Source organism: Coregonus lavaretus (genome assembly GCF_964263955.1).
Source record: "Coregonus lavaretus genome assembly, chromosome: 17".
Classification (NCBI taxonomy): domain Eukaryota; kingdom Metazoa; phylum Chordata; class Actinopteri; order Salmoniformes; family Salmonidae; genus Coregonus; species Coregonus lavaretus.
Genome location: NC_140004.1, coordinates 35858716 through 35871677, shown reverse-complemented (window position 1 = coordinate 35871677; position 12962 = coordinate 35858716). Strand labels below are relative to the sequence as shown.

The following is a 12962-nucleotide window of genomic DNA, read 5'->3' as shown; positions in this document are numbered from 1 at the left end:
AAGGAGGGTGGTTGGTCGGAGTGGATGGGTAGGCGTATAACTTGAATGTCTACCAAACCAAAGGTTGCGTGTTCGAATCACGGACAACTTTAGCATTTTAGCTAATTAACAACTTTGCAACTACTTAGTATGTTAGCTAACCATTCCCCTAACCTTAATCCTTTAACCAAACTCCTAACCTTAACCCCTAACCCTAACCCCTAGCCTAGCTAATGTAAGCATTAGCCATCTAGGCACCTAGCTAACGTTAGGAATTTGAATACGTAACATATCATACGTATTGAAAATCGTAACATATCATACGAAATGAATGATGAACATCCACAAATTAATACATACCAAACATAACACATCATACTATGGGTGTCCTGGTTTTCCGTTTACGTCTACCCCTGTGTCCAGGTTACAATATGACACAATTTTGAAATGCTCTCTCTATATATATATATATAAAAACATCAACCTGTGATGCATAAGGGAAGATAGACTTGAATCAGTGTACTTTGGACAAAAACAAATCCCTCTTACTCACTTTGAGTCATTTCCATCCAGATGCTTATAACTTGATTTGTGGGTTATAACTCTAAACAAATTTTTCAAATAAGCCCTTTTGGCCAAATCTCAAGAGATACTACTACTACTCACCATCTAAACAATCCTGCTTAGAATCAGATTTATTTTTGTAACTTTTTTTTTTTTTTTTCTCCGCATGCTGAATTTAGTGCTGAAAAAGATGTTGGCTTTTAACGATGAAGAATTTTCCATTTAAGCTTCCTCCAGTGGCTGCATATCTTTTGCACATTCAGTTTGTTTTCCAGTTGATCCGTCTCCGTTAAACCGAAGTACTGGAGTGGAGACTACTTCTAACTCACACTGCTGACACACACTCAGGACTCTGGGGGAGGCCACAGACAGCCGAGCAAAGGAAACACAAATCCCCGAAAAGGGCAAACTTCTGTCATCTGCTCAAATAGTTTTCCCCAGTGTGTGTGTGTGTGTGTGTGTGTTCAGGCATGTGTGTGTGTTTCTCCTTGGCTGGGAATGAGTTTTCCTTCAAACTAATGGGAGAGTTTGCTAAGCTACATCCTAAGGAAAGAATGCTGCAGTTCCTCTGAAATCTGGATAGTAAGGAGAGCCGGACATTCCTAATAAAAAAAAAATATATATCCAGTTTGAGGTGGAATATGTTATTCTGTTCCTTGTTGTTTTCATTTGCTTTCAACTAAGTCCACTCCATGAGTCCACAGATGTTGTGGGGTTCACATTCTGTCCTCCCCCACCCTCTTTCCACTATTTTCCCCTCCCCCTCTCCTCTTCTGGAATCCAGTGTCCTGGGAGCCTTTCCATTCCTGCCTTTCTGTGGCAGTCTGCAGAGGGAAGAGCAGGCAGTGGAGGAAGAACTGGAAGAAGCACTCTGCTACAGGACTAAGCTCTATTTTCACCTCTATAGAGCCAACCTGGATTCTTCCTTCCCTCTCCTGGCTTCTCCAGTGAACTGCTCTGCTCAATCTGTGCTGAGATCTCCTTTTGATTACTATACCCATTCCAACTCGTCAGCCAGGTGAAGGGAATTCTCTCTCGTTCTCCCTCAGCCATTGTTTTTGGGCTGCCCTCCCTCCCTCCCTCCCTGCTTTGAGTGAGTCTGGGTCTGGCTTTGGCTTGCAGTACGCATGGTGCTCCAGAATATTCCTCACTAGAGTGAAGGTGTGGAACACCAGAGTAGAATACTGAGACAGAACAGTGAGGTGTTTTGGTGAGGTAGAATTATTTAGTAGAATACTGATTTAGAACACTGAGGTAGAATTTCTGAGTAACGTTCTGAGCTGGAACTTTTAGCAAGAACTTTGGAATTCTGAAGTAGTATACTGTGGTGGAATACTTGATTGGAACACTGAGCTAGAAGTATTTTGTGGAACATTGAGGTAGAATTCTGAGGCAGGTACTGTAAGTAGGGAGGATGGGGGGTCATACTGCAGTGGTGTGTTCGGTTCTGCTGGCCCTATGCGGTGTGCTACTGCTCAGAGGAGGGGAGAGCGCAGGAGGCATAGTCTCTATAGGCCAGGCTGTGGAGAAGAGATGGATGGACGGAGGAATGGAGGCCCTACATGGAGAGGAGTCCCAGGATGAGCCGGCTAAAGAAGAGGAGCTCACAGAAACACAAAGGCAGACTGGCAAGGCAAAGAGAGCCACAGAGGAAGAAGCCGTACCAGGTAAGAACAAAGCCAACGTACCTATTATAATACATGTTACTAAGTGTAGAGATAGGACCCACTGGTAGGTCCCAATTGAGTTGTGGCTAGAAACATGGATGGTTTTATCTACTTGGTGGGTCTCAAGAAAAAAACTGTTTTGGAAACAATTACACCAGTGTTCTTATATCTTAGTCCTGGAGACTCACAGGGTGTGCAGGCCTTTGTTCCAGCCCAGCAATAACACACCTTATCAACTAATGATCAAACCATTAATAGTAAAATCATCTACATCGTCTGGTTGTTGGGCTGGAACAGATGCCTCCTTCCAGGAGCAGGACTGGAGAACATGATGTTACATCGTCAGACAGGGGACAGGGCACATAGGACAGGGGATAAGGCACAGGAGACAGGGCAGGTGGAGGAGGAAGATGAATGGAGAGCGTTGGTTTGGAAAGAAGCCGTCGGTTTCCTGAATTACCCAGGCACTGTTCAGTCACTATGACCTGTCCAACAGTACACACACACACACATACACCACACACACCACTCTCACCTGTTTGTCTCCAGCTCACAAAATCAAATCACATTTTATTTGTCACATGCGCCGAATACAACAAGTGTACACTTAACCATGAAATGCTTACTTACGAGCCCATTCCCAACAATGCAGTTAAAAAGTAAGACAATTAGCAAATAGATAAAAAGAAAATAGTAACACAATAAAATAACAATAACAAGGCTATATACAAGGAGTACCGGTACCGAGTCAGTGTACTGGGGTACGAGGTAGTTGGGATGATTTATTGAGGTAATATATACATGTAGGTTTGGTTAGGTGATTGATTGATTGAAGTATTATGTACATGTAGGTAGGGGTGAAAAGCAGAAAGTCCGGGTAGCCCTTTGATTAACTGTTCAGCTTTGGGGTAGAAGCTTTTCGGTCCCAGACATGGCGCTCTGGTACCACTTGCCGTGCAGTAACAGAGAGAACAGACTGTGACTTGGGTGGTTGGAGTCTTTGACTATTTGTAGGGCCTTCCTCTGACACCGCCTGGTATAGAGGTCCTGGATGACAGGGAGCTCGACCCCAGTGATGTACTGGGCCGTACGCACTACCCTCTGTAACGCCAATACCAAGCAGTGATGCAGCCAGTCAAGATGCTCTCAATACATTTTAGTCATTTAGCAGACGCTCTTATCCAGAGCGACTTACAGGAGCAATTAGGGTTAAGTGCCTTGCTCAAGGGCACATCAACATAATTTTCACCTAGTCGGCTCGGGGATTAGAACCAGTGACCTTTCGGTTACTGGCACAACGCTCTTAACCACTAAGCTACCTGCCGCCCGGTGCAGCTGTATATCTTTTAGAGGATCTGAGGGCTCATGACAAATCTTTGCCGTGCCCTCTTCACGACTGCTGGTGTGTTTGGACCATGATAGGACCTTAGTGATGTGGACACCGAAGAACTTGAAGCTCTTGACCATCTCCACTACAGCCCTGTCGATGTGAATGGGGGCGTGTTCGGCCCTTCGTTTCCTGTAGTCCACGATCAGCTTCTTCGTCTTAATGAAGTTGAGGGAGAGGTTGTTATCCTGGCACCACACTGCCAGGTCTCTGACCTCCTCCCTATAGGCTGTCTCATCGTCATCGGTGATCAGGCCTACCACCGTCGTGTCGTCGGCAAACTTAATGATGGTGTTGGAGTCGTGCTTGGTGACGCAGTCGTGGGTGAACAGGGAGTACAGGAGGGGGCTAAGCACGCATCTCTGAGGGGCCGCTGTGTTGAGGGTCAGCGTGGCGGAGTTGTTTTTGCCTACTTTCACCACGTCCATCTGAAAGTCCAGGATCCAATTGCAGAGGGAGGTGTTTAATCCCAGGTTCCTTAGCTTAGTGATGATCTTGGAGGGCACTATGGTGTTGAACGCTGAGCTGTAGTCAATGAACACCATTCTCACGTAGGTGTTCCTTTTGTCTTTCGTCATACCCATCTGGACCATTTCTCTTGGCCTAGACCAGAGCAGAGTAGAGCAGAGCAAAGTATACCTGGGACTGAGACTGGGACTGGGACTGAGACTGGGGAAGATTCAGTCTGCTGCTGCAGTAACAGACCTGGCTGAGACTGGGACTAGGACTGAGACTGGGACTGGGACTGGGACTGGGACTGGGACTGGGACTGAGACTGGGGAAGATTCAGTCTGCTGCTGCAGTAACAGACCTGGCTGAGACTGGGACTAGGACTGAGACTGGGACTGGGACTGGGACTGGGACTGGGACTGAGACTGGGGAAGATTCAGTCTGCTGCTGCAGTAACAGACCTGGCTGAGACTGGGACTAGGACTGAGACTGGGACTGGGACTGGGACTGGGACTGGGACTGAGACTGGGGAAGATTCAGTCTGCTGCTGCAGTAACAGACCTGGCTGGGCTCTGAGCTGAGCATCTTGCAGACAGATTTGTATATTCAACTTTAATTTTCCACTGACTGTGCTGTAATCATGGGTGAACAGTGACCACAGAACCCCGCTCTACAGTGGAAGGAATCACGCTCTGAGACAGAGATGATGATGAAGTGCTAATTATAAAGTACATTTGTTTCCGAGTTTCACAGCTTAAAATCGAGTAAACTTCAGCACACACACCTGTTAGTTGAATCAGTCCCATTTCCAAATTGGGTTGCACTAAAACCTTGTATTTCCATGGTCATTTAGTTAGTAGGTACTGTGTAACTACACTGAACAAAAATATAAACACAACAAGCAACAATTTCTAAGATTTTACTGAGTTACAGTTCATATAAGGAAATCAGTCAGTTGAAATAAATTCCTTAGGCCCTAATCTAAGGATTTCACATGACTGGGAATACACAGGGCTAGCCCGCTCATTAGGCAGATTTAGGCGGCTGCCTATGGTGGCAGATTGACGAGGGCTGCATTTTCTGAGCTAAACTGACCAAGATGCACCTCCAACAACACATGAAACCTCACATAATTCTGCCCAAAAACAATGTGAATTTCTCTCAAACAGTGGCATTTGGGCTTTTTAGGTGATCGCTGATGCCGCCCTGTGATAAGCAGTTCCCACTTTGTGAAAGGCAGGGGCACAAAATGTTTTGATTGTCTATTCTCAGCGCGCCTCTCTGTTGGAGAGAAGCATCGCTGCGGCGCTCCACCAACGTTCCGTCCAAAAGATTATCTAACATAAATCATGTAGCAGATAAAACATGAGCCATTAACAATAATTAAAACAAAATGTCAATAAAACTGTAGGCTATTACACCACTTTTTATTATTACCCCATATCAGTGACAAATGAGTGAATGGACATGGTAGGCTACACACCAGTAAGCACGGACCGACGTCAACGTCTACTGGATGTCTTTTTTTGGTTCTGTCCGGACTGGACGTCTTTTTTTGGTGCAGTCTGGACCGGCCTTGAGTTCCATGTCCATGGACGTTGGTTTTTAGTCTGGTCCGGACCGAATCTGAACCAATCGTAGACGTCTATGTTTGGTTCAGATTTTGTCTGGTCTAGACCAGCCTTGATTTGGCCCAAACATAGACGTCTATAAATTAAGTCTTTTCAACTTTCATTCAGAACCGAAAATTAACCTGATTTCAACGTCTGGAAAATACGTATTTTTAGGCAATTTTTTGGTCTCGCCAAGGGCGGCGGAATGGCCAGGACCGGCCCTGGGAATTCAGATAAAAGGTAGGGGCGTGGTTCAGAAAACCAGTCAGTATCTGTTCTGACCACCATTTGCCTCATGTAGCACGACACATCTCCTTCGCATAGAGTTGATCAGGCTGTTGATTGTGGCCTGTGGAATGTTGTCCCACTCCTCTTCAATGGTTGTGTGAAGTTGCTGGATATTGGCGGGAACTGGAACGCGCTTTCGTACATGTCGATCTTGTGCATACCAAACATGCTCAATGGGTGACATGTCTGGTGAGTATGCAGGCCATGGAAGAACTGACATACTTTTCCAGCGTACCAGTGGCCATCGAAGGTGAGTATTTGCCAACTGAAGTCGGTTACGATGCCGAACTGCAGTCAGGTCAAGACCTTGGCACAAATGAGCTTCCCTGACACCGTTTCTGACAGTTTGTGCAGAAATTATTTGGTTGTGCATACCCACAGTTTCATCAGCTGTCTGGGTGGCTGGTCTCAGACATCCCGCAGGTGAAGAAGACAGATGTGGAGGTCCTGGGCTGGCATGGTTACACGAGGTCTGTGGTTGGACACTGCCAAATTCTCGAAAACAACGTTGGAGGCGGCTTATAGTAGAGAAATGAACATTCAAGTCTCTGGGAACAGCTCTGGTGGACATTCCTGCAGTCAGCATGCCAATTGCACGCTCTCAAAACTTGAGACATCTGTGGCATTGTGCTGTGTGAAAAAACGGCACATTTTAGAGTGGCCTTTTAATCAAATCAAATGTATTGGTCACATACACATGGTTAGCAGATGTTATTGCGAGTGTAGCGAAATGCTTGTGCTTCTAGTTCCGACAGTGCAGCAATATCTAGCAAGTAATATCTAACAGTTCCACAACAAATACCTAATACACACAAATCTAAGTAAAGGAATGGAATAAGAATATATAAATATATGGATGAGCAATGTCATTGTCAGAGTGGCATAGGCTAAGATGCAATAGATAGTATAGAATACAGTATATACATATGAGATGGGTAATGCAAGATATGTAAACATTATTAAAGATAGAATAGAATACAGTATATACATATGAGATGGGTAATGCTATATAAACATTAAAGTGGGATTATTAAAGTGACTAGTGTTCCATTTATTAAAGTGGCTTTCTTCTGCACAGGACACCGTCATCTCCCATCCGCCACACACAGCCTGTCTGCCAGACATTAGCTCAGTTGTGCCCCCTGCTAGTGATGCTGTCTGGCAGACAGCCCCCTTCCTGTTATACACCTGTCTGGACCGGGCGCGCGCTCTCGCTCTCTCTCAATCTCTCTCTCTCTCTCTCTCTCTCTCTCTCTCTCTCTCTCTCTCTCTCTCTCTCTCTCTCTCTCTCTCTCTCTCTCTCTCTCTCTCTCTCTCTCTCTCTCTCTCTCTCTCTCTCTCTCTCTCTCTCTCTCAATAGCAGAAAGTTGGTGTTGATTTATAGCCATTGTTTCAATGCCATATTGTCCTATCAATTTTAACATTTTCATTACATTTACAATTGATTCATTTAGCAGACGCTCTCGTCCAGAGCGACTTACAGTTAGTGAGGCCTATAGGAGTGGTAGATGCTGTAAGGCCTCATATTGCGCCCTCAGGGGTTAACATGATCAAGTTTATTCCCTTTCCATTGCTCCGTCGTCTATCTACAAGCCCGGGTCAGGAGAGCCCCAGAGGAGGATGGCAAAGGGAAGAAAAAGAAGGGCAAGAAGGACAAGAAGAACAAGGAGTCTAAAGCAGCCAAAAAGCCGAAGGAGAAGGGAGGCCGCCGCGGCAAAGACAAGGAGCCACGGACAGAAGCACCAACAACTCCACCACCGACCACTACCACACTACCACCGACCACTACCACAGAGGTGTACACAGAACCAGGTAATTTAGTTACACACCACTCTAGTTAAAGGTCCAATACAGACGTTTTCATCTCAGTATCAAATCATTTCTGGGTAACAATTAAGTACCTTACTGTGATTGTTTTCAATTAAAATGGTCACAAAGAAACAAAAACAGCTTCTTAGCAAAGAGCAATTTCTCAAGCAATAATTTTGCTAGGACTGCCTGGGAGTGTTCTGAGTGGGGAGGGGAAACTGACAATTAGGTGTTATTGGCAGAGAGGTTTGGAACTCTTATTGGTTTATTAACTAATTGGCAGGCCAAAACTCCATCCAACCTAAACAGGCTGATATTTCAGGCAGTGTTTTTAAACAGCTCTTACGCTAAAAGTAAATCGTAATTTTCACAATTTCACAGTATTATTCCAACCTCATAGTGTGTAAATACTGTATATATAAAACACAGGAAAATCACATTTTTGACCGTACCGGTTCTTTAAGACAGACTAGAATTGGTAAATTAGATATGACATGCTTTGTATTGTGTGATTCGCTAAGTTGTTTGTAAGACTGTGCTCTCTGTTCCCTCTGAAGCTCCCACAGAACCTGACCCATACCCAGACTTTCCCTATTCAGACAGCGGTGAGTGCAGATGTTATCACATAATTTCTCTGAAGCTGGTGCCTCAGTGTTCTAATACCAATCAAAATGTTGATCTTATTTTTACCATTGAAAAGTATATGGATTTTCTCCACAATAATAATGTTACATCTACTGACCCATGTTCCTCTGATAGAGGATGAGTACTGGAACCCTGATGATGATAAGCCAGCCACCCCAGAGACCGACTCAGAGGACGAGTACTGGAACCCTGATGATGATAAGCCAGCCACCCCAGAGACCGACTCAGAGGACGAGTACTGGAACCCTGATGATGATAAGCCAGCCACCCCAGAGACCGACTCAGAGGACGAGTACTGGAACCCTGATGATGATAAGCCAGCCACCCCAGAGACCGACTCAGAGGACGAGTACTGGAACCCTGATGATGATAAGCCAGCCACCCCAGAGACCGACTCAGAGGACGACTACTGGAAAGGAAAGGAGGAGGAGCCTGCAGGCCCAGTGGTCGACCCAGAAGATGACTATTGGAATGGAGAGGACCCGACGGCCACACCCCCCACTCTTGTGGTGGATGGAGAGGTGGACACGGGAGATGAAGACTACTGGGACGCTAAATGTATGTTTCACCCTCAGTTTCCTAAAATAACTGACTGAATGACTGACTGACTGAATGGATGGATGAATGAATGGGACAAAGAAATCAACACCTGTAAAATGTAATTTTGAAATAACTTTAATAGTCATTTCCAAGTAGTTAGTAAAGTATTTTACATACTAGCTATTAGTTTATATGTTTATAACAGCACACGCTGAACAATTTGGCCTTGTGCATTTCTTCTCCAGCTCCTCTCTATATCAAACCCAAAAATTATGATATTTGCCACCTGGAGTCTTTAACCCAGGGTTTCCCAAACTCGGTCCTCGGGACCCCAAGGGGCGCACGTTTTGGTTTTTGCCCCAGCACTACACAGCTGATTAAAATAATTAACTAATCATCCAGCTTTGATAATTTGAATCGGCTGTGTAGTATTAGGGCAAAAAACTAAACGTGCGCCCCTTGGAGTCCAGAGGACCGAGTTTGAGAAATGCTGCTTTAACCAATGAGTCAGGTTTTCCACCTCATATGATGGAAAGATCATCTCATGTGAAGGTCTGTCAGTGACATTCATAGCAAAGCTCAGCTCATCTGTACTTTGTGTGATAGCTACAACAGGTTTTCATTACGTTACTGTGTCCATATTTCCACTACTGTTTTACTCTACCATTTCTCCATATTTCCACTCCTACAGTATCTTACTCTCCAGTACCCCTCTATTTCGCTCCATTATCACTCCATCATCTCTCTCCGTTCTCATCCTCTAATTTCTCTTCTTCCTCTCTACTCGTACTTCTTCATCCGTCTCCTTCCTTCCTCACTCTCATCTTCCTCTTTTAACTCACTCTCATCTTCCTCTTTTAACTCACTCTCTTCAATCTTGCTCTCTCATTCTCTCACTCTTTCACTCTCTCATTCTCTCACTCTTTCACTGTCTCATTCTTTAATTCTCTCACTCTTTCACTCTCTCATTCTCTCTCACTCTCATTCTCTCACTCTTTCATTCTCTCATTCTGTCTCATTCTCTCATTCTCTCTCATTCTCTCACTCTGTAATTCTCTCACACTCAGTCTCTCACTCTCATTCTCTCAATATCTCACTCTCTCAATCTCTTACTCTCTCATTCTCGTATTCTCTCATTATCTCATTCTCTCTCAATCTCTAACTCTCTCACTCTCTCCGTTCTCCAATAACAGACGAGGTGCCCGAGAATCTTCCTTTCCCTGACGGTAAAGAGGTCGTCCCCACAGAGAAAGATGACTGGAGCTACGCTGTCACAGGTAACTTACATAATTAAATCAATCAATGAATCAATCAATACATAAATTGATCTCACTCAAGCGGTCAGTCAGTCATTCACAGAAATTTGACCATCACTGTATTGGAAGATTACTGTATTACTGTATTATCAAGGCCTTTAGTTAAATAGCTGTAGCTTCAGAGAACTTTGGAAAGCATACATAAAACCAAAGAGAGTCTCTCTGTGATGTTGTTTAGTCAAAAGAGAATAGTACTACCTGACAGGTTTCTGTGGTTTTGCCAGGGCAGTTATGTCCCACTGGGCACAGACATCAGTTCAATGTCTAGTGGTCCTCTGTAGCTCAGCTGGTAGAGCACAGTGCTTGTAACGCCAGGGTAGTGGGTTCGATCCCCGGGACCACCCATACACAAAAATGTATGCACACATGACTGTAAGTCGCTTTGGATAAAAGTGTCTTCTAAATGGCATATTTATATTATAGTTTGGATTTACATTTGAATGAGTTGTCAACTAACGTTAATTCAACGTGAAATCAATAAAACATTTAATCATGTCATTGTATTTATAGTAGGTTAAAAGTTGGGTGAAAAAAAAGACAAACATTCTAAAAATGTCTTTATGTTGATGACTTTTTGCAAATCCAATCAGTTTTCCACGTTGATTCAACGTCATCACATATAATTTTTTTGTTGAAATGACGTGGAAACAACATTGATTCAACCAGTTTGTGCCCAGTGGGGTGGTACTGCTGAATCAATGCAGAAACAATGTGCTACCCAGGCTACAGTATACTAAGACTATTCTAACGTTGTGTTTTCTCCGTCTGATACAGAGGACTCTGTTACACCGCCACCCACCTATGTAAGCCCATGGTACGAGGAGTACGACTACGGATATAGTGGTGGACAGAGTATGTACACATGTACGCATGCACACACGCACGCACACACAATGAACTGTAACATTAACCGTAGGCCTTGGCCAAATCTCCAATATAAATATGTTTTTCATTTCAATGGGACCCTGCGGTGAATTCAAGATTAGATAGACACAATAAAGAATTGGACCTTTACCACAGAGTCAAAGTAATGGGCCTACACTCTCTCATTCCCCACAAGAATGAACAAGAGAAGTGTATAATTGTCAGACTGTTTCAATTACATGGTCTGTTATTTTCTTCATAAGTTTGGGTTTAGCAATACTTTGCCAGCTGATGTTACAAACTGCCAAATAATAAGACCAAGTAACGGAATATAAAAACAGTCAGGACAAGAGATTATTAAACCCTTCTTCAAACACTATCATGTTTATGGTTATGTGGCAAACATGAAGAAAAAGTTCAAGAATGCTTTGTGTACACATATTATGATTGATTATCTGTCAGATAGAATAGGGAATCATGACAGCTGTTTGTTATTCTATCTGCAACGTTTTGAATGTTTCACATCACCCCACTGAATATACCCCACAGTATTTACTGTTACGTGTAACGGGGATGTTAGGTAAATGGATTCACCCTCGTCCTGAGTGGCGCAGTGGTCTAAGGCACTGCATCGCAGTGCTAGCTGTGCCACTAGAGATCCTGGTTTGTATCCAGGCTCTGTCGTAGCCGGCCGCGACCGGGAGATGCATGGGGCGGTGCACAATTGGTCCAGGGTAGGGGAGGGAATGGCCGGCAGGGATGTAGCTCAGTTGGTAGAGCATGGCGTTTGCAACGCCAGGGTTGTGGGTTCGATTCCCACGGGGGGCCAGTATGAAAAATAATGTATGCATTCACTAACTGTAAGTCGCTCTGGATAAGAGCATCTGCTAAATGACTAAAAATGTAAATGTAATTCATCCATTAAAGTTTTTCACTCCTTTGTTTACCACAGCGAAAAAACAGGAGGAGGAGGAGGAGAGAGAGAGACAAAGGAAAGAAAAGGAGAGAGAGGATAGAGGTATGACGCACAGCATGTTTTCATTATCATCTGAATGACTGTGATCTGTCTGTCTGTCTGTCTGTCTGTCTGTCTGTCTGTCCGTCCGTCCGTCCGTCTATCCTAGGCTTCACATCATACAGTAATATTTGACATGACATTTATATTTTGGTAATTTAGCCGTAAGCCAAAAATATTTTTGGTAATTCTTATGCAGAGCGACTAACAATCAGTGCATTCAATTAAGGTAGGTAAAACAACCACACATTGCAACAAGTAATACTTAGTAACACTGCAATGCCAAACATTGTACTGTCAAAGCTCCCAGCCAATCAGATGAACATATGACCCACAGATAGAACATGTCATGTTACTCACAGATTCATGTACTGGAGATTTATCAGTCCCACGTGGTTCACGGTTCCACTAAAAGCCCAATAGAAAGAAAACACAGATGTTAGTCTCTGCCTGGGCTTCACTTGCTAAGATTTGCAGACAAGGGACAAAAGTTTATTCTCTCCAGAACAGGACAAATCTCAACCGTAGAAATGTGTTGTAAAGGAAGTTAGGAAAGGAAGGCCTGGGGTAGAGTGATAACTTGTACTGTTGCATGGGATAACTTTTTGAATTATTTATGAGCTGGAGTGGAGCAGAGAAAGACGGAGAGATGGGGCAACCAAGAGAGGTTACAGGACTAAAAGGAACGATGGAGGAAAAGAGAAGAAAACAAGATAAGGGATAGAAACAGAGGAGCATATTAGAGAGGTGAGGGAGAAAGGGAGAGATGAAGATCTGAACATTCAGGATGAGAACCAACAGCTGTTGCCACATGTTCCGGTCTCT

At 44.1% G+C, this 12962-nt stretch overlaps 1 protein-coding gene across 1 annotated transcript in view; it reads left to right on the top strand.

Annotated features, from left to right (window-relative positions):
• The first annotated feature begins 1359 nt into the window (after positions 1-1359).
• LOC311144674 (adipocyte enhancer-binding protein 1-like) overlaps positions 1360-12962 on the top strand; it is a 20524-nt gene continuing 8921 nt past the window's right edge. The window contains exons 1-7 of the mRNA XM_084180751.1: positions 1360-2210; positions 7542-7760; positions 8315-8362; positions 8517-8960; positions 10136-10219; positions 11033-11110; positions 12075-12140. Of these exons, the coding sequence (XP_084036877.1) occupies positions 1958-2210; positions 7542-7760; positions 8315-8362; positions 8517-8960; positions 10136-10219; positions 11033-11110; positions 12075-12140 (1192 nt within the window). The 5' untranslated portion in view covers positions 1360-1957. The remainder of the gene's footprint in view (positions 2211-7541; positions 7761-8314; positions 8363-8516; positions 8961-10135; positions 10220-11032; positions 11111-12074; positions 12141-12962) is intronic.